At 44.4% G+C, this 22,573-nt stretch overlaps 1 protein-coding gene across 1 annotated transcript in view; it reads right to left on the reverse strand.

Moving 5' to 3' along the window:
* Positions 1–3,797: 3,797 nt before the first annotated feature.
* Positions 3,798–22,573, reverse strand: part of PROX1 (prospero homeobox 1) — a 54,825-nt gene continuing 36,049 nt past the window's right edge. Inside the window, exon 5 of the mRNA XM_004387522.2 lies at positions 3,798–4,558. Coding sequence (XP_004387579.1) covers positions 4,373–4,558 — 186 coding nt within the window. The 3' untranslated portion in view covers positions 3,798–4,372. The remainder of the gene's footprint in view (positions 4,559–22,573) is intronic.

The following is a 22,573-nucleotide window of genomic DNA, read 5'->3' on the forward strand; positions in this document are numbered from 1 at the left end:
GCAGCAAAGGTTAAATACCAGTTTGGGTCCCAGCTTTAAAGGTAAGCATTTCAACTTTAGTTTATAGATGGTTTACAACCAGCAGATCTACAGAAAACTGTATTTTCTTCAATGTAACATTTAAGTGCAATACAGTAACTGCTTACGCATAGAAACCGGTTACTTTTTTTTTTTAAGGGGAGCTTTTTGAAAACAATGCTGCTTGTAATTTGCAAACACAGAGTTTGTACCAGAAGGAAACATGTATACTATTCACACCAATGAATACTCCGTAATATACATGGCCGAGAGATTTCGCTCTGTCCTTGAATGTACAGTGCCTCTTTCAGGGGAGACAGTAAACCACTTTTTCTCTGATGAATTTATGATCGCTTTTGGGGGACACCCTATTTTTAAAGGCCCCAGATCTTTAGCTTTATGACTTAGTATTAACCTGTGTGTGTGTGTGGGGAGGGGAGGGGGGGATCGGTAGATGGCGTGGGGGGGAGTTACTTATTAAATGTCTTCATGTATATAGAAAAGAAATTTCATAAATTTACAGAAACTGCATTGCCCTTGCCCTAGACATCTGATGGAAGAGACTGTTACCATTTAAAAGAGCAGGATTTTCAAGAATGCTTTCAACTGTCTATACAGCCACTGTAGTGTTCCTACTAAATTCACCAGATGTTGTGAGAATGTAGTTAGTTATTCAGATCTCACGTCTTACCTAACAGCCATGAGGTGAAATATTTACATAGCTTTATAAAAGTTCCCCTCTTGTTTACTGTTGTTTTGTTTTTTTGTTGTTTTTTTAATTTTTAAGAATGATATTCACCCACATCCCCAGTACAGTAACGAAGATTCTGCAAACATAAAACACTTTAATTAAATAATACTCAGAGGCACAAAGCAAACTGCAGGAATACGTGGGTGAACATTTCCCTAAATAATTCCTACATTCTAACACCTTCCTCGTGTTTTACCATTTAATGTGAAACGTCCTCATTAAACAGCCAGAGATACAGTAAGAATGACATGTTTTGTTGCTGCAAATAGAACATTCTTTTCACAAAACATAACAAATGTCTAAAATAGGTTCTTGAATCTAGATAGGAAAAGGTAAGCTTTCCACTTCACACGCATATATATATGTATATTTTACATGTGCGTATATGTGCGTGTGTTCTTCTGTTCACACATCTGCACACACATATATAACACATGGTATGAAATATTGCTTCTATACTACTTTTCATTAGGCTAAGAAAACACAAGCTTTGCACCAGTTACAAAAAATTGGCTTCTACAAGAATTTGCAAAACGTGAATGCTGCTCAAACAATTGAGGAAAAAATAATCTGCGGTATCAAACTGTTCTAAAAATTCTCTTCTTCAAAAACGTATTCTCCCGCTTTGTTTTAAAAAGACACAGATATGCATAGCTATCAACGTTATGTCAAACAGCCAGAAAAAAAAAAAAATCTAGTGTTTATTGCAGCTCTAGTAATCGGAAATAAATTCAAAAAGATGAGAATCGAAAGCCACAGAAGGCACAAGAACAATTGTACTTGTGGGAAAAAACTGGTATTTTGAAGGATTTTTACAAATCCCCCCCGCTGGTGCAGTTGAGATCTAGGCACAGATTATAACCTCAAGTGTATTTGCAAAAATAACTCAGGGCTGGCAGGGAAGAAGTGGAAATGTGCTATTTCAACATGGACTTTAGACCTTTTTTTTTCCCCCCTGTGTAAACTGTCCCTCATCCTTCACTCTCCCATCAGAGAAAGCTAACTTTCTCCCAAGTAGCCAACTTCCCCTTTGAGAGAGCTAACATTTGAAAGGTGGCGATTTGTTTCTTAACTGTTAATTAAACAGGAGTTTTGAGAGGCAGGCTTTTGTTGTTTCTCAATGCACTGGGAGGCACAAGTTTGCAGGATTTGAAAAGGGGACAAACCACCCAAAAGCAAAGTGATCGAGTTCTATTTTCAGGACAAAGATGTGAGTTTGTCCTCAGGATGTAATTTCTCCTCTGAAATAATTTCTCTGCCTCAGTGAACACTGAGAGGATATTATCAGTAGATAAGCACATGGCCATTTGGTTGTAACACATACTTTTGCTGAATTTGTCTATTTAAATTAGAAAGGCAGGGGAAACTAATACCCAAAATCCAGATAAAGTCTGGAATCAATATTGAATTTGCCCCAGATCAAGAAGATGCCGATCAGTCTGTCTACATAGGTGAATATACCACGACTTTGCCTTTTACCTTGCAAATCGCAACACGATGTTGATATGACCTACAGGGAACAGCAGAGATCCAGGTGCACACTGATGTGAACAATGACTGTCACTCTCTTTACCCCAAGTCAAAAGAGTGTGACCGCAAGTAGAGATTGCTTTCCCACTTTGTGCTGATGGGGTTTTGTTTTTTTGTGTGTGTGTTTTACTCCAATGTAGTAATTATCTTCATTTTTTTTTGTTAAGCAACACTTGGATCTGATGACTGTCTGCGTTGTGGAGGAGGAGTGAGAGCTGGGAGACCTGCTCGGCTTTGGACAAGAGTGAAGTGGCTGGTGCTCCAGCCCACACTGCTGGCTGCTCTGTCCACATGGCTCGCGTCTGCCAGGTTCCTGATGATGACAGGGCATCATAGGACTGCACCGTTTAATTTAAAGTCAGCAGGTTTTAAGGCTTTGTGCTAACAATAATTGCATTCATACATTCTTGTCCATCAGCAGAATTTGTAAATGATGTTAAATTACAGCGAGCAGGTCAGCTAGTTGTCACATGGGTCAACCTGCATTCTCCAAAGTCAAATGTAATTTTTTTTTAAATTAAAGAAAAAATAGTATTTATGGTCTGTATGATTTAAATACCAGCCTTGTTACTGTGTCGTTTTAAGAGGTGAATATCAAATTACCTGAGGGGAGGGGCCTGGAAAACACTATTAGAATGAACAATGAATTCTTACTGCATCTGTGCGCAAAAACCCATCTAAGCAGATGACAAGTGTGAATGCCATAAGCTGTTTTAAAAAACAGGCATGGGGCGTTGCACATGTTTGACAAACTAGAAAAGAAAAGAGAGGAGAACCACTGAAGCAAGCCTAAAATTGCAGCTAGCTTTCTTATGTGTGCTGAGCTTGTGTCTTTTGGGTTAACCCCAAACTTTCCTATGCTATACACTCTTCCCACGTTTTGGTCAATACTAGCTCTGAATTAGAAGAGACTTTATCAATTCCTTGAAAATGCTGTACCTAAAACGAAGACACACTTAATGAGACTGTCACCACTCTGAATTGCCATCACGGTGGTGTGGGATTGTTTATGAAAATAGGTCACTCTCATATGGACCCCTCTTGGGAGGTGAAGATCAAGCCAGCTAACAGCTGTCACCAAACTTGTAGTGTAGGCAGGAACTGTATGGTCAAAATGGGATTTTCCTTTATTCCTTAGTGTAGAAAGGGATTCAGAAAATAGTCTTTTAGGGAAAAATGTTAAATATCAAACAGAAATAATAATTCTTTTAAGCATATAAAACTTACGCGCCTTTTAATATCTGAAGCAAGATGAGGATAAATAGAAAATCCAGGTTAGGATTTTTCTCTCTGAAGGCTGATAGATGCTCACTGATAAGGAAGAAGAACAGATTGTACAATTGAGAGAGGTGGTTAGAAGATCACATACGAACTTCCAGTCTCAGCTGGCATGAGTCTGTTTTGTGCAAAATTGCTTTGCCTCCGTAAGAAACTGGTGCTAGTGTGGGGTGTCTGCCATCTCTCCTCGGAAAGCCTTGATACTTAATGATTCTTTTTCTTTTTTAATTTGGTCCTTTGGGGGCACTTTTGGAAAAAGTGAGCTGTTCATCTGCCATTGGCATTACTTTTAAACATGTAAGAAAAATCAACTTATTGAGTTCAAACCAAACAAAGTATTTCAGTTTATGAAGTGGTTCCACTAAATTTTCAGACTTTCTTAGCAGTAAAACGATGAGACACATCACTGTAGAACTGTGCTGTGTCATGGGGTTCCCCTCGGCCAACCGCCATTTGCAATCAAGCAGAGACACCGTTAACAAATGCCCGTCCTTGCTCATATAGACTTTACACACATCAACATTCCTTTTCCCTGAAAATTAACCCTTTTTTAAGTCTCCAAATGTTAAGGGCCTTGGGCAAAAAATAAAGGCGGAAAAAAAAAAAAAAAACCACATCCCCTTGCAATGGAAAACAAAAGAGAATGAGAGAAAGATGAGGAATTACCAGCTGACTTCATAACACATCCATGCCTCCCGTACACATAGATATGAAATCAACATTTAGACGCATATAACTTAGACATCCAAAGGGGACTCCTACTATTCATACATTCAAACAGAGTTGTTGAAACGTCTACTCATGAAGCAGCTCTTGCAGGCAGTTCGGGGATTTGAAAATCTCAGGGACCTCGCTATCCAGCTTGCAGATGACCTTGTATATGGCCTTCTTCCAGGAAGGATCAACATCTTTGCCTGCGATAATGGCATTGAAAAACTCCCGTAACGTGATCTGCGCAACTTCCAGGAATCTCTCTGGAACCTGCTGATACAAGGAGACAATCGCATTAATAAAGTTTTCAGTTTCAAGTCTCCAGTTCTTCAAAGGAAATTGAGCTAAGTTCTTTCTTTCAGAAAGGGGCTTACCTGGCACCTGCATTGTCTAAAAATGGCCGGCCCCTATTCTCTTATGTAAAGCTGTTATATATAGTAGCATTGTAATGTGGGGTTGATAGCTTTGTAGAGTTTCAGAAAGAGATGCGTGAAAAAGACATATGCAGACCTACTGAAAAACTAGGATTCTAGTGTGGATATCAGGGTAAAGAAAAGGGGATGTGACTGTTGGGGTTATACATGTTATTAAATGGGTGTATTCCAGAAGAAAGTCTGCAAGTGATTTTTCAGAATTTGAATCATATTTCTTTCTGATTTTCATGATGAAAACAAAATGTGCTCTCCAAAGTAGAAGAATAAATAATTAGGTTTCGATAGAAACTAAACCCATACTTTAAATGAAAAAAAAATTTCTAAAAATCTCAGTTTCCTGCTTGTATCATAGGATTGTTGACTCAAATGCTAAACTGTGTATTAAAGTAATCTGCCCTATAAAGTGCTCTACTTAGAAAACGGGGCAAGATGACGCCATTACACTAAGTCACAGAATAGAAAATCTGTACTGAATCCTAAAATACTGTATCAGAAACTACTCTATCTTGAGATCAGAAGAGTTCCCTAAGAGTGATTTATACTGCTAAAACAAATAATAAGAACTAGCATTCACTGAGTGCTTTCTATGTGTCAGGCGGGATATTCAGTACTGAACATGAGTCATGTCATTCAATTCTCGTAACACCTCTCTGAGGTAAGTTCTATTAACATCTCCATTTTACAACGAGAAAATTGAGGCTCAGGGAGAACAAGAGAATCATTCCTGGTCATTATATTCCAAGATAAATATTCCTCAAATATTCCGTTTAGAATCCTCACTTGCTAAGCCTTCTCTTCCACAGCAATGTGTGTGTGTGTGTCCTTTGTTTATTTAATATCTTGACCGCTTGACCAAAGAAAGTAGTAGCTGTTGATGTATTTATTTAGTATTCTTTGTAAACTACTCATAGTAAAGCAAGGCCTATCTCTCCACACATCAAGATAACAGATTCACAGAATCATTCCAGAACCGCCATTTTCCCAAGTACACAGTGATCCTTGGTGGATTTATTTTAGTGGGGTACTTACGCATCGTTGTTTTGTGCCTTTGATTCCAACTCGTGGCGATCCTAGAGAACAGATCGGAACGGCCCCACAGGGCTTCCTGGGCTGTCATCTGTACAGGAGCAGACCACCAGGTCTTTCCTTGGAGCAGCTGGTGAATTCGAAGCGCTGACCTTTCGGTTAGCAGCCGAGCGCTTAACCAGGGCTCCTACTTATGCATTAGTAATGGTTTATTTTTACACTGAGTGCAGACACAGGAAAATTCCCTGAAGTTGTATGTGTAGACAGACCTACACAGGTCAAAGACTTCCACCTCAGCTCCCAGCAAAAAGGGAGCTACTGTCATGCTGAATATGCTCCATTCTTTTCTCCCCACTTCTTCTCAATTGTTGCAATGGACCATTTGATAGTGATAGTTAACTATTAACCAAAACTAGAATAATCACAAATGCCTCTGCTTTTCACCTTTAAACCTGGACGAAGAAGTGCACTGCTTCCAATGGCAACCACTTATCTTTCATAAAGTAATCTAATAACTCCTCAGAAAAAACAAAAACACCCCCACCTGGGGCTAACAGAGTTTAAGAAAAGTGAGAATTCTGAGCAACCCCTCCAGAAGAAATACACAACGGAACTCCGACGCATAGCGACCCCGTGTGTGTCGCGGTAGAACTGTGCGCCATAAGACTTTCAGTGGCTGATTTTTTGGAAGTAGATTGCCAGGTCTTTCTTCTGAGGTGCCTCTGGGTGAGCTGGAACCTCCAGTCTTTCAGTTAGCAGCCAAGGGCTTAATCATCTGCCTCATGTCCTGCCCCCTCCGTCCCCCCAATTCGCAAACCCGCACAGGCCGACAGTCATTCAGAGGAGAACTCATATCCAGTATTCCACAGAGCACTGCTGGGCCTTCGCCAGTATCTGCAGGACAGGAGCCGGTGTCGGAGAGGTCAGCCCACCCACTCACCGTATCCTAAGCAGTCGTTACACGGCCTTTTGGAGTATGCTTCCCTCCTCCCCCTAAGATAATCCATCACATTTTACAAATGGGCACACTGAGGGAGAGCACCTGGCTGGAGGACAAGCAGGCAGCCCATTCTCCACTCTACTTGGTTTGGGAGCTGTTAGCCACGTGCTGCAGACACAGTCTTGGCATTTCCTAAGACAAACATTTCAGAAGTGTGGTTTGACTGGCCACTGGCAACAGAGCCACGAGGAAGGTCTGTGTTCCTCACACGTGGCCCGGGAGGGCGCTTTGGAAGGGCACAGGGCATGCGCAGTCGCGCCCCATGAAGCCAGATAGGCCAGAAGCCCCGCTCACTCCAAGGGCATCCCGCCCCTGCCCTCCTGGAAGCTGAGGGCGCAGGGGCCCAGCGAAGAGGGGTCTTGTTTGAGATTGTGGGAGGAGGGACACGTATCTAGAACAGCACCGACACGGGAGGAAGCGGGGAAGTGTAGTCCTAGGGTTTGCCTGAAAACAAACCCAGCTAACTTCTTTGAGACGTCTGTGCAGGCTCCACTGCATTGTTCTTACCATTCACCATGCTTGTTAATTGTTTTTAGTGGGTTTTGTGCTGTTTTAAACATTCATTTATAGTGATAGTAATCATAGGCTGTCCTGTAACTTCTTTTTTGTTTGTATCTTGATATTATTTAACTTTTCACCTACTTATATCTAGTTTCCATTAGCTTTCATAAGGTGTCTTTAGAGAAGGGACCGGGATTTCCATCCTGTGCATTCCCCACAATGCCTAGCCGAGTATCTTCTTTGTGCTTCTTGCTTGTTAGCTGCCGTTGAGTTGGCCTGACACATGGTGACCCCATGCCCAACAAAACGAAACGCTGCCCTGTCCTGCGCCATCCCCCTGATCAGTTGCGGATCAGACACTGTGATCCACAGGGTTTTTACTGGCTGATTTTCATAAGTAGATCACCAGGCCTTTCTTCCTAGTTTGTCTCTGTCTGGAAGCTCCATTAAAATCTGTTCAGCATCATAGGGACTCGTAAGCCTCTTCTGCCAGACGGGTGGTGGCTGCTCGTGAGGTGCATTGGCTGGAAATCAAACTCAGGTCTCCCACATGGAAGGGGAGAAGTCTACCACCGAACCACCACTGCCCCATCCATCTTGTGCATCGTCACTTGATAAACAGCTCACAGCGCGATCCTGCCTTCTGCTATACTCCATATTATGGTAGTCACACTTACATTTCCTCTTCAATACTTAAACAAGGAAGTTTACAATAATGATATGATTGAGTTTAAAGAGATGGAACTGATCTCAGAAATCATCACTGCACAGATGAAGTTGAGACTCGTGAAATAGCTTGTCCGAGTAACCCGTGCTGGCTCCTTGTAATGCATTTGCGGCAGTTTCTACTTACATGCGACACAGCACCTTGACAAGCTGGGGATCTGTGATCAAGAAAAACCACACAGGAGCTGCTGTTGTGAGCCTTCAAGTCAATTCCGACTCACAGAGACGCTACAGGACAGAGAACTGCCCCGGAAGGGTTTCCTCGGCTGTAATTTTTATGCAAGTAGATTGCCAGGTCTTTTCTCCTGAAGAGCCGCTGAGTGGGCTTGAACCACCAACCTTTTGATTAGCAGCAGAGTGCTTAACCATTGTGCCACCAGGGCTCCTTACAGAGGAGCTGGTAGACCCACTCCTCACTTATCGACTCTTGTTATCCAACATTTTGCATTTACGACAGAAGTAAAAAATCTACTATCTATTTTGCTCATTAACGACATACAAATGCTGAGGAGCCAGGCCACAGTAACCCTGGCTGTGATCGTTAAGTTGGTGTGTCAGCTTGGCTGGGCCATGATTCTCTGTGGTTTGGCAGTTCCGTAATGATGGTAATGATGTGATTTGGCAGTTACATAGTGACGTAGTCAGCCTCCATTTTGTGAGCTGATGTGGTCATCCTCTATTTTTGCATAATGCAGATTTTCACATAACCACCTGGTCTCTGGAACCTAACCATGTCAATAAGCGAGGAGTGGGTGCAATGCCCAAATAAATGGGTATGGTATAAAAGGTTCCAGAGGAGACTCTGGTGATTAGGCTATGTTTGGGAAGGAATGAACGTTTTCCGAATAAATGAAATGGTTTGCTAATTTAGTCTAGTGTTTACCCTGAGGCAGTACTCACGCAACAGACTGGACTGGATAAAATAAAGTTCTAATGAGATCCTTTAATACTGGAACAACTGATCTTTTTGGTGGCTTCAGAAGAGGTATACTGTTGGATAGCAACTGATCTTCTAAGAGGTTGCCAATGTATTCCATCCACGGGTAGGAATATCACCCACGGAAAGAGAGACCCTCCCCTCTCTGCTTGAAAACTTTACGCCAACTCCATGTAACAGAGTAAGGAGGGGCCTTTTGGGTGTTTTTTGGAGGGTGGTCTCAGAATTCAAGCTCCTACAAACGATGCTGCTCATACTTTTCTGCACCTCTTCACACCTAATGACTTTCCAATCACTAATAAACATCTGCAGAAAAGCCCTTAGTGACAAGTAATCCCTTATCTAGGTTTCTTTTAATAGAACCCAACAATCTGCAGCATGAACCCTCAAGTATTTCCTCAGCATCAGGTGGTAACAGTCAATCAAGTCACTGGAATGCAAGACAATACAGCCTGCGGAGGGCGGGGGAGGGCCATGCCTTTGGACAGGCCTCAGGGAAAAAACAAAAGGCTTCCAAAGTCTCTGGCTTGAACTTTGAAGCTATTGTGGGAGCTGCTCTGCAGAGGGTTCTTCAGGAGAGCGCAGTGGAAACTTTGCGTGGATAAACGCGCCCAATATGAGAACCTCGCCCTAAATGATCTTGCCTCTCCTCCCCTTGGTATTTGGAGGACATCACCATTGTCATGGGGCCCTGGAAGACACTCATCAGTTTGAATGGGCTAGCTGTCGGCATCTACCAATTTCACCCCAGTCGTTCGTACTTGCACCTCCTCTGTGGACTTCAGTGAAATGGGGAAACGGGGGACGTTTTCAAGTGGGCTCAGACAGCGGCTGCGCTGCACACGCTGTGTGCTGGGTGGGTGGGTTTTTTTGGTTTTTTTTTGTGATTAGAGTGAGTGGCAAAGACACATTTTCATGCCCGTCTTCCTCCTCCTCTTCCCAGTTGCTTTACCTTCAAGGATGATTTGTTTTATGAAACCGACAGTCCCTAGCCTCTGCAGTACCTAATAAAAGCCTGACATAGCAGGCGGCCTGCCTTCTGTGTCCTGCAGATACTCATCGTAAGTGTCAGGACATACCAAGGTTAGCGGTCACTGCAAGTGTGCTTGCCGGCCCAAACCTTGCCAATGCACTTGGCAGCTGAATGAATGTCACAGAGAATAGAAGGGGAATTACAAAGGTTAGAAGAAGACAGCCTCTCCTATTTTCTGGAGACAGAGAAGCTGATTTTTCACACCTCTGAAATAACCATAAGCCCATTCATTGGCTTCTCGCAGAGCCCTCAGCCTTGCCCCTGATGCAGCACTGGACGGACGCCCCTCTGTCCCCGGGCCCCTTTGCAAAGCGGCACACCGGCCTCATCTCATCAGAGAAATGGTTTTCACTAAAATGGCTGGAGAATAAGCCAGGCATAGACTCTCTCTAGCTCCTCGCCAAAGGTCCACACGACTTACCAGCCTTAGCAGCAGGTTAAGGTCTTATCAAGAGGGATCATCTTTTCAGCGTATCTTCTAAACTAATTTTTTGTCAAACTTACTTCAACGGGGAAATTGAACAAGGAAACGCATGTACGGGCAGGGATGGCTAACTGACGGAAGAGTAAAATTCCGGCCGATATTGGGGTGAGTTAGTTGGTGTGGGGGTTTCCTTTCCCCTCCCGCCTCCGTTTTTTTCCCTTTCATACTATAAAAGGGCAATGAAATGCTGAGTGTAAAAAGACAATGTGAAGGAGAAAAGGGTATTGGTATTTTGGATACTCTTCACTGCTCGCCTTGGAGAGAGTTATTCTTGTCACAGACCCTTTGTCTGCGTCTGCTGACTGCCTGCCGCGGCCAGCAGCATACTTCAACTCTTTTGTCACCTCCTAACATCACATGCGTCAGCTGTTGGGCTTTTGTTACGGGTATTGTAGAACTAATCCGCTGTGGCTGTTCTACTGTGCAGTAAATAAAACAGAAACGGGCTTCTCAGACAATTCTGCATGAATATTTCAGATGGCTTTTACAACTCCGATTCACAAAATCAAATAAATAAATAACTCTCCCAGCCCCCCAGCGCCCACTCACACACAGAAACAAAACCCTGCAAACCCCACCCAGATGTCTCCAAGCCGACTGCGTGGAAGGCACCGACTCGAGCCTCACAGCCATTGTTCGGGTCAAGTTGAAAGGACACAACTGCATACTGGTGGTCAGGTTTTCTGTTAGACGGAAGCACATCTGATGCCGGAAACTGGCTAAGGGGCTCTGAAAATTGGGAAAGCTACTTTTCTCCTTGGGCCTTTTAAGAAAACTAGGTGATTCCATCAGAAATTATATGCAGTTTGAGTTGCCTTGTCAAACTGCTTTTATTACCTCCATCTGTATTTTCTTTCCTTCCACTCATCTGAAAGGGAAGGGGTCCGAGGAAGACCCTTGAACATTTAGTTCATCCTAAGACCCTTTCCGAGACGTTTAACCTGCCCAGAGCACAGAAGGGACAAACTTTGTGCTGGGTTTTTCGAAACTTAATTTATATCATGAGCTGCCTGACGACGAGAACAACGTGCGAATCATATACAGCAAGGTGTTCTGTTTGTTGGTTCTTCCTAGCTGACTTCTACGTGTCTTTGGAGATGCTGAGAAGGGAAGGGGCACCTGCATGCGTGTGCACACACTCACGCGCGCACACTCATGCACACAGCGGTCCTGGGAAAGGAGACAAACAGCTGAAGTACTTTCCCGAGCATTCATTCACCCTGGTGTGCTCATGATGTCTCTGAACAAATTCTCCCAACCCTGCTGTTTGTTAAGTAAATATTGATCAAGGAGAGACAGATCTCCTGACAGCAGTGGCACAAGCTGGGGACTTAGACTGCAGACAGAGTGGACTTAAACGGATAAACTCAGATGCTTTAGTAACTCCTCATGGAGATTATCAGATGAAAAGGCAAGAACAGATACGTTATTGCTGCTCCTCCACGCTGCCAGAGGCAGGAAGGAGCAGCCACGGAGCTAGGAAACATGGGGACGAGGTGCTGTGACTAAGGGTCTTCCTTTGCCGTCATGCATGCACTTATCCCGACTGTAAGCCAGCGACTGACTGGCCCTTTGGAAGAGAAGAAATGGTGCAGGCTGTCCCACGGAGTGTAAAGTGGGCCTATATTCCAATGCCCTCCCACTACGGAGAAGGAGCGAAAGAAAAGGCAGACGTGACACGTGCTTTGGGAGCATAAAATATCACCCAAATGTGAGATGGTGGTTTGAACCTATAGAGAACCTTAAGTCCTGGGAAGCACTTCCCCGGGATTCATAAAGACGGACAAAGCATTTGTTTGAGAAATGCTTTGTGGGTAGGGGCTGCTTGGGCAATTTTACTAGCTGAACAAGTTGAGAAATGTTCCTCTGTGTTGCCCAAGTCTTATTTTGGTCGTGCCGTGATTGTGACTCAAACCCTTGTTTTCTACGATGTCAGGGGCTTAGTGGATATGCACATCTCCCCAGGAAAGCCAGTCTTTAAACCATCTCATGAGATTAGGTTCTACGTATTAAACTCTGAGTGCCATGTCAAAGAGCAAGGTGTTCCATTTAGGGTTCCCAACAAACGACTAACTGGTATTTGGATTTTACTGGGATGCTCGCACCTGTGTTTAGAAGGACGGGCACTATCCCGAGCGCTCTGGCTGAGAAGCAGCTTCCCAATGCTGGGTTACACCAAATGAGGCAGAGGGCGGTTCTGTGGTAACAACTGGGCTTGGGGCTAAAGTCTCCTTCGTTCTGATGCTCCGAGTGGCACTCAGCTCTCGGGGACCTGGAAGGATCAGATGAGTCTAATGCCCGTGCGGTTTTAGGTCCTGGGAGTGGGCCTACTTCTTAGTAACATGTTTTGCTACTTAAAAATGTGAAGAGTAAATGCTTGTAGGAGGTGGCTACAGTTCAAGGCTGTCCTTTATAAAAAACCACGTCTCCTCGGTGTAAGGAAAGGAACACATGGCTGTAACATTTTTTTTTTTCCTTACAAAGCTTCAAAAGAACAATGTCCTGTTGAGCAAAATGCAGTAGCATTCTGTAAACATTAATTTAAGGAAATCAATAGACTCAGTGAGCTAAAGCCATATTGCAAGATAAACTGGCCAGAGTGGCACTTTGTCAAATAGATGTTCGTTTTCTCGGCTAGATAAAGACAGTTTCAAAATGGGGCAAACGTGTTGCAACCAAGGTTTGAAAAGTATGTGGCCTTCAAACAGTCTGCTCGTTCCTACTACAAAGCTGGATAAACATACTTTAAACACGATAAGATTGGTTTAGAATGGATTTTGCTTCCAAATTTCACATATAGTAGGTTTCTTGGTTGTTTCACAGGAAAAGGATAAAACAAACCCCATACGTTTGGGATCGAAAATGTCCTTGGCAGAAGGGGTTAAACTGTCTTGAGAAAGAGAGGCTTTTGGGGGCCGTTTCAGTTGATGCTTGACTTTAAGAAGAGAAGAAGAAAGAAATCTTTATTCATGCTGACCTGATGGGCAACAGGCCTCCTTCCAAAATCCAAAATCCCCACTGTCTAGTGAGTTTGCGATCAGAGGTTTCAGCTGGTGGAAGGGGCTCCAGCTCCTTCGGTGCTCCATGCAAAGTCCTGTTAAGTGACAAGGGGGCGTGGGGTGGGGAAGGACTAGGGAAGGACCCTAAGTGGGTGATGCACACAGCAACCCCCCAGCTTCTCCCAGTCAGCCTGAAAGAGCTCTAGGGATAGTTAGAAAAAGTGGTAAAATGAAAGCATCTCGTCCAGTCTGTCCCAGGGATATACAGTCTGTGTGGCAGGGACATACATTGAGCTCGTGGCGTGCACACTTCCAAGTTAAAAAAAAGTTGTCACTCGGTTGACTCTAACTCATGGTAACCCCATGTGTGTCAAAGTAGTACTGTGTTCCACAGGGTTTTCAAGGGCTGATTTTTTGAAAATAGATCACCAGGCCTTTCTTCTGAGGTACCTCTGGGTGGACGTGAACTGCCAACCTTTTGGTTAGCAGCTGAGCACATTAACCATTTGCAAAACCCAGGGACTCCCCATCCAAGTGAACAGCTTGAAATCCACCAACGCCATACCAGCCCTTCTAAATGTCGGTAGAGTAGCGACCAGAGATGATTGCGCAGAAATGGCCCACTAGAGGAAATGTAATAAAAAGAATGGGCAGCCGTAGGGAAACCACCAAGGAGGAAGGTGAAGGATTTACTCTGAATGGAGCTCCATGAAAAAGGCTCACAGGAACTGGACTTTGGTCCCAGTGTGGCGAGGGGGGTGCTAGCGGCCATCACCTGTTGTGTGGGCTTCTCTGACAACGGTGTGAATTAAGGACAGAGACACTCCCTAAGAATCTTCTTCATTCCCTCACCTGAATTTGAGTCTTTGTCTTTTAAGGGAGTGAGTATTTGAGATGCATGATTCACAACAAAATTTCTATACCTTTTAGATGCTAATAATGCATGTACCAATAAAAATACCATATAATCTCACCAGTGTGGTAAAGCTGAGCATTTTGAATACTTGGGATTTTCAGGTAGTACAAAAGGAAATTTCTTAACATCTTATACTCTATCTGTTAATACGTTTGTAAACATTTTAAATTATCTAAGCATTTCATTTCACTGGCAACTCTGCACATCAGTATAAATATAAATAAAACCATCTCTTCTACAGCTCCAGAAAAGAATCAGCTAGCTTGCAGGGAACAGAATGACAAATGTCATTCTAATAAACTCCATGACACTGCCCACATTATTTTGTGGGGCTGAAATTTGGTTTCTGAAATTTGAATATGCTCAAAACTACTAGTCTGCTCATATTTGGACGTCTTGGTGGATATATATTAGAAAACACTATGATTGCCATGGTTTTTTTTTTGTTTTTGTTTTTTTTTGTAACAGGGTAGTTTTCCCCTGCCTCCTAAACTCTGCAGATGTCTCCAGGAGAGACTCAAAGTTTAAACAAACAAAGGAAATAAAACAACAACAACAAAGCATCAAAAGCTAAAGCCTAACGGCCACCCTCGTGAGACACTGCTCGTAGACTCTCAGACCTTAAAACCGGGAGGATCCTTGCTAGGATTACACGTCTGGTGGGCTGTGCAGGTAAGGGCTGGACCAGGACTATTTCAGCAAAGAATCGGAGGGTTTGGGAACTTCAGAACTAGAAGGGACCTCAGAGAGTTGATGTGCTACAAAAAAAGAAAAATGACACTCATCCAGGAGTTAGCAAACTTTTTCTGCAAAAGGCTAGAGCAAATGTTTAGGTTCTGTGGGCTCCAGCAGTCTCTGCTGCATCTTCTTTTTTACAACCTTTAAAAATGTAAAAATCATTCTTAGCTTGGGCCATAAAAACACTGCCCAAGGGCGAGATTGGGCCCATGGGCCATATTGCCAACCCCTGCAAGGAGGGACAGCTTTGCCGGAAGCCCAACGCTCTTATCTGCGCTAATTCTGCTGTGTGTCTCTGGGTCAGCACACCAGTTGTTCTTGCAGGGCAGTTGGGATGGACGCATCCGAATGCAACCTGCAACGTGTCCCCGTTCCTCAGAGACATTTAATGCTGCCGTGACTAGGGGATTAGAGTTAATACACCGCGCACGGAGATGATCGAGAACCAGGACTTCAGTCTTGTCCTGCTTTGATTAGGAGTTTCTCTTTAGGAGTTTTCCTGCCGGTAAATATTTAAAGGTGCTGCGTGGAAGTGCGTATCTCTGCTCTGCGACACATCTAACCAATCAGCTTGATTCTCAGACGAAAAATTAAGCACTGCAAGCAGAGTAGCGTCACTCGCCAGCATTAAGGAGCTTTCCTCTAGATCAGCCCCGGTAATTAAGTGCCACTGGTGTCTGAGTCCAAATCGTGCTGGTAGTCCTTGAAGTGTTAACCTCTGCTACAATTACTAGGTGAGGTGGTAAAATGAACAGGGTCGAGCTTGGTACCATTCTTGGATGGGAAGCTGTCCAAAAACAACACAGTGTGAGCCCTCCAATATTACATGGAGGGCAGCTGGGCACAGATAATCCACAGTTACTCCTGTTTCGTTCGAGAATGCATCACGTGATTGTTCTGCTGCTGCAGATTTACCTTCATAATTAAGCTTTGCTCAGGCTGACATTAAAATTAGTCTGTGTGATCTGCACTCATGTTGATGGCGCAATGGGAGCGAGGGGCCCGGGGAGAAGCTGCTAGAAGTGGGGATCAGGCAGGACAATGGGAACAGCACTGCCCATGGTAAGCACCAAAGACAACCCTGAGCGGTACAGATGATAACCCAACCTGCTCAGAGAACAGCTGGCAAGAGCTTATGTCACCCCAAATAACATCCAGGTCGCCTTGGGAAAGGACTGAGGTTATTGGCCCCAATCTCCTCACTTGGTTTTGACTGAAAGATCTTCCTTCTGTCCAACAAATGCCTTTCTGTATTTCTCAGGGAATTTTATTTGTCACTCCTCTACAAATACCAGGAACTATCTGCTGCTGAGTCAGTTCCCCACGTGTGTCAGAGGAGAACTGTGTTCCACAGGGTCTTCCGTGGCTGATTTTTTGGACATGGATCTCCAGGCCTTTCTTCCAAGGCGCCTCTAGGTGGATTCTCCAACCTTTCAGTTAGAAGCTGAGCTCATTAACTGTTTGCACCACCCAGGGACCCCCTTCCACAATGATGCCTTGCAAAGCTAAGGATGGGCTTTATTTCAAAGGCTACTTACAGCTTGTGAAGGGCGCTAAGGTTCCTTTTTCAAGAAAGTAAACAGTCTGGGAAGGCAGAGAAACAGATTCTAGAACAAGCTCAAAGGCCTTTAGAAGTCTGTTAGACCCCTACCAGTACCTGACGGGACTTCAGGTGATGTTTGGGATGGGGAGTCTCAGGAAGCTGTCAAAATTTAGGAGTGGCTCTTCCAAGGCAATTTCAGGAGTCCACACACAGAGTATTCTGTAGAAGCTTCAGGTCGTTAAAATGATATGCCTGTGACAATAGTCTACGTATTGAAGGACAGGCAGGGCCTTGAAGCATAGCCCTTCATCTTCTTTCCCCTACCGCAGCGTCTGCCTTCACCCCCCTCAGACCCCTGCCTTGTTCTCAGGAAATCTGGCACCTTTTACTAAAAGTCACATACAGTACCAGAGTTTAACTTCAACGTAGCTTAAAAAAAGAAAAAAAACAAAAAACAAACAAACAAAAAAAAACAAGTTGGATGCATTAACCATAAGACATATGGAAAATTCACACCCCAGTGACTTGGGTGACGATTTGATATCTACCAACCACAAAGTCACAGAAAAAAAAAATCCTAGAGAAGTAGACTTTTAGGATCTAGATGACTATCATTTATCCTTAAAGGAAAGGATGGTGTTGGACTTATCAAAATTACTAACCAAGCCAAGCAGTGAAAGTAGTTATACACCTCCAACAACTAATTCTGCCCCGAAAGAGGGGAGCTACCATATATCACACAGAGGATGACGTATATCACGAACGCTGACTTTCTGTGCTCAGGGGTGTGCCAGGTGCCAATCTGTCTGGGCTGGTATACAGGCTCTCCCTTAGTCTGTACAGACCAGCACCTTCTCCTAGAGAACCCACGTGCACCAGGGATTCCCGGGCACATTTTCTCATTCACTGGCCATTATCAAGGCAACAAGTAAAAGTGAGCAGCGAGTGTATAATGACTAGGGCCAATGAATTGCTTCTGAATTAAAAAAACGAGTTTCTATAATACCAGGAAGGGATTTTCCACCTCTCCAAGGGCACTGCTGAGATTTGCATCTGCAGAATAGGGCCTCAGGAGAAAACCAGAATGGGTGCCCTGGAGATGTTTACTCAGATAATTAAGCCCCGGCAGAGCCACAGGGGTGGCAAGTGGCCCCAAGTGTAAGCCATCTGGGCTGCTGCCTACTGCTTCAAGCTTTGCATCATGCCCAGGGTTCAAGAGACTTGATTTAGGTTGCGAAGGTCAGCTTCTCTAGAGGCTCAGCGTTTCAGAGCTAGAACAAAGCTCTGAGCTGAGCCTGATCATATTACAGGTGAGCAAAGTGAAGCCCCATAAGGCAGGTGCTGCCAGAGGCAGACCCTCTGTCCAGCTCATTCCATGCTACCCTGCCACGTCATCCCTGCCATTCTCATTGGAGTCAGGTGACTGCAGAGGCCAAGGGCTGTTCCAGGCTGGAGTCGTCACAGTGGGGGCAGGAAGAATCACGTTTTGTTTCAAAACTATTTTTTAATGAAGTATTTGTCCAACTCTGAGGAGAGGGGCCAGATGAGAGCTTCCTGCTTGCTTGCCTGTTTTCCTGCTTCTGCTTAGTGGGAAATGATACAGTAGCAGGGATACCCATGTAACAGTGGCAATGTAACTTCTCCTTGGCTCTGCAAATGAATCAGAGTCCCTGGGCAGTGCAAACAGTTGATGCCCTAGCTGCTAACTGAAAGGTTGGTGGCTCGAACTTACCCAGAGGCACCTCAGAAGAAAGCGCTGGCGATCTCCTTCTGGAAAATCAGCCACTGAAAACCCTATGAAGCACAGTTCTACTCTGATACACATGGGATCGCCATGACTCGGAAGTGACTCCAAGGCAACTGGTTGGGTTTTTGGCTTTGCAAATGAATAAGAGTAAATACTTCCACAATACTTACTATGTGCCAATACATTCATGTCTATTAATTCATTTAATTCTCATAACAACTCTGCGAGGTGGGCACTATTATTTTCCCCATTTTACAGATGAAGAAACTGAGGCATAGGGGAAGTCACTGGCCAGGTTTCACAGCAAGAAAGCGGCAGAGCTGGGATTCGATCCCAGGGACTGGCTCCAGAGTTCATAAGCTCCGCCCTATATTAGCCCAGGACCACTGACAGTGGAAAGACCCCCCCAAAGGATTTCCTTTTTAAGATTTCAGGGGGGTGATTTTACGTAAAACGGTATCTTCTCATAAGCGAACATTTTGTTTCCCGTCTGAGAGAGCACCATATGAAGCAGAGATCGGCACTCACTTCCCATGGCTGTAGGTTTTCTAGCGTCCTGTGCAAGACTAAGGCTGTCTTCATGCTGTCAAACTCCCCGATACATTATCTACAAAAACCCTGAAAACATCTGGAGAGTGGGGTGGATTCTGTTCTTTTGTTTTTTTTACTGGGCTGGATATATCCCGCTGACAATTAGATTTGCCAGAATATTTGCCAAGAGTCTGATCAACTGGTCTCAAAGGATCGATTTAACCAATAAGGCTGCTGAGACACTAAAGAAACCCAACTCCCAAGGATAAACTCTGTGGGGCAATCAGTAGAGTTGCATTGAGTGTGCACGTGGCACAATTCCTACACTGTGGGGTGGCTCTCCACACCTGGAATTCTGCCCCATTGTTTGGTAATTCTAACTGTCCCTCAGGGTAACACTGTCATGCCGGAAGCGCATTACAGAAGGGCAGCTGAAATGATCGGGGCAGCCCACTTACTGTATGAGATTAGGCTTTTAAAAAGGATTAGAGCTCCTTGATCTAGAGGGATGAAGATTAAGAGGGAGTGATGATCAAAGTCTATAAAATCAGAAAGGAAATGGAGAACATGGCTGCAACCCCGCTCACAAATCCCAGGATATTATAACAAGGGACATCCCTTTGGGTTCCAGGGAAATCACTTTAAGAGCGATAAAAAGAAAGTGCTATTTTCATAGCAGGTAATACATTTAGAGAATCACTATCCTGAGGGGTGGTATATGCTGAGAATGGCATTAGGGTTAATAAAGTTTTAAACAAGCCTATGGGTCGGAATCGACTCGACGGCAACGGGTTTGGTTTGGTTTATGGGAAATAAAACCATAACAATTTAAAACTGGGGGACTAGGAATATTCTGGGTGCATCCTGAATCTTCTGAAGATGTTTAATCAATAACAAGTACCAGCCTCTCCCCACATTCTCCCTTCCCAGGGCTGTCCTGGGCTGGGTAGTTCCATGATCTGACCACCCTTCTCTTCACTTAGTCATCTAGGTCCCCATCGGAGGGTCTCTAATATTTGGATTTGGACTCAGTTGACTGAAAAGCACAGGAGGCTGGTACAAAATGGCCACTTGTTCCTCAGGGGGAATTTTCTTTAATCCTCGTTGTTGATGTTGTTGGTAGTTGCTATAGAGTCGATTCCGACTGATGGCAACCCCATATGTGCAGGGTAGGACGGTTCCATAGGGTTTTCAAGGCTGTGACCTTTTGGAAGCAGATTGCCAGGTCTGTCTTCCGAGGCACCTCTAGGTGGATCTGAACTGCCCACGTTTTGGCTAGTAGTCCAGCCCTTAATCATTTACACCACCCAGAGACTCCTTCTTTAATTCTTCCTAGGGCCTTGTCCTAAAATTCTGCATTAGACTCCAGGGCAATGACTTGACTATAATTCCCATAAAATACATGAACTTATCTATGTAGCTATAACTCAAAACTAAAATCTAGGTTTGAATCAAAGATGGAGACATTTAAAACATCTAATGTTGCAGTGGTTGGGAGATAAAAACTGGTTAAACTCTACTGGGGATGTGGCTCGTAACACGCTAACATAGATCAATTACCAGTAATTCAGATTTAAGGGGAAATTACATTCCAATTACATAGTGTCCATCACAGCCCAAGATATTAAGCTCTAAAATTTACTATAGTTAATGCAGAAACCAGCACACCTTAACAAAAGCCGTGGCTCTGTTTAACATATAAAATACAACTTCGGAGAGAGAAATGTTTCAGCTCTTTTCCAAAACCACCAAGTGTTAACTACCTTAAAAAATCTAATAATGGTCATTGTTGGGGGTCGAGGAAGTTGTGGCAGGGGATTCTGGTAGAGGGTCGAGGGGAGATGGAGATTCCAGTCAGAGAAAAGGAGCCTTAGGATGACGAGAACACACACAGAATATTCTGAGTACTTGCATTTCAGCGGCTTTCTGAAAACTGGTAAGATGTGGCGACGTGCAGAAAAAAAAGTCCAGGCGTCTAGGAAAGAGAAGGGGGGCAGAGGTGGAAGAGAAAGGCCTGCATATAACAAGCAATATCTAATGACCCCTAGCGCTCAGCCATCTACCATCATAAACTGGAAACAATCACTCCGTGTCTTCTCAAATCCAAAGTGTGAAAACGCTCATCCTCATGGTGGGGTGGGGAGCTAATCAGTCACCGATTCATCTGCAGAGTGCAAAAGTAGGAGAGGTGCTAAGGGGTGGGTACAGGGGAAAGAGTCCCCTTGGTCCCCTTGTCAACTTTGGAGAGATTTGGGCAAGAAAACGGAGACATCTGGAGTTGACAAGTCGAGGAACACAGGGAAGAACCAGGAAGATGAATGTATGATCAGCAGTGACACAAAAGAGCGGAGCAGAAAGAAGCCTGCATTTGGGCTCTCGCGTCTGGCAAGGAGGCCGGCAGCAGGGCTAATGAAGCATTTGCGGTGTGGGACGTTTGCCAGGGCAACAAAGAAGATGTGCTTGGGCTCTGCAGATGTGCCTGGCCCCCCAGAGCAAAATAATGACATAATCACCATCAGTGTCACAGACCAGACTGTACACAAGGTGACAGGGGAGGGAGGCCTGCAAGACACACACGAGGAGGACTTGCCATGGCCCAGGACGGCTGCCGCCCGCAGGGTTGAGGGGCAGGCGGAGCTGCCTACCTGTCTGCCCACACCTATACCTAAAATTCCAAGGGGATCCTGGTCCCCACGTGCGGTGCGTGTTTGGCATCCAATCCCGGCTACTCCTGACAAACCAAAAGAAATCTGAAAGGCTTAACAGGATTTGGACTGTATGGAAAAGGCTGAATAAGGAGAAGCACGGGCAGAAAAGGAAAGAGAGTTTTCAGAGTCAAACTCTCCCATCTTCTTCTAGAAGTGCTCAAACTTTTATGTACCTGCCTCCAGCCACATCACCCAAGGTATACAGATTATCACGGACATCAGTGCTTTCCAGTGTGAGGAGAGGGCAAGAAATATTTTGGGGAGTTTGGGGGGAACATAAATGACCAGTAAAAGGGCCATCCTAAAGTCAGTGCAAAAGCAACCCACAGCACAGAAAACCACCCCTGCTCATTTTAACCTTTTCAAGATTCAATTGGAAACCCTGGTGGTGTAGTGGTGATTAAAAGGCCAGCAGTTAAAATCCACCAGGTGCTCCTTGGAAACTCTATGGGGCAGTTCTACTCTGTCCTACAGGGTTGCAATGAGTTGGAGTCGACACAATGGCAACGGGTTGAAGACCCAATTATTTTCTGCTTTGAATTTTTGCTTGATACCATGTATTTTCATTAATGGAAGCATGCTGGACCATTGAGTATTGCTGAATTTTCGGTAGGTAGTATGGATTTTTTCTCTTGCCCCCTCCCACAAGCCTACCATTAGAGTCCAGAGGGACATACCTTGTCCCGCTAATTCTACCCCTAGAGTCCCCTAGCCCAAGTTCACTAGGCCATATGAAACACCAAAAAATGTTTTAAAATTTCTATTTTTCCTACCAAAAATGCACACACCTCAGATAACATGCTGTAAAACAGTAATTTGTGGCCCACACCCATTTTTTCAGTTTCAAACAGTCATAAAGGCTCCTGCCTTGTGGGAGCATGCACTGTCAGTGGGAAAGCGGCTTCCCAGGGAACCTGAGAGGCAGAAAATGTTGGTGGGTAACGATATATCCCACTGGCCAT

The sequence above is a fragment of the Trichechus manatus genome, unplaced genomic scaffold, assembly GCF_000243295.1.
Source record: "Trichechus manatus latirostris isolate Lorelei unplaced genomic scaffold, TriManLat1.0 scaffold00187, whole genome shotgun sequence".
NCBI lineage: Eukaryota > Metazoa > Chordata > Mammalia > Sirenia > Trichechidae > Trichechus > Trichechus manatus.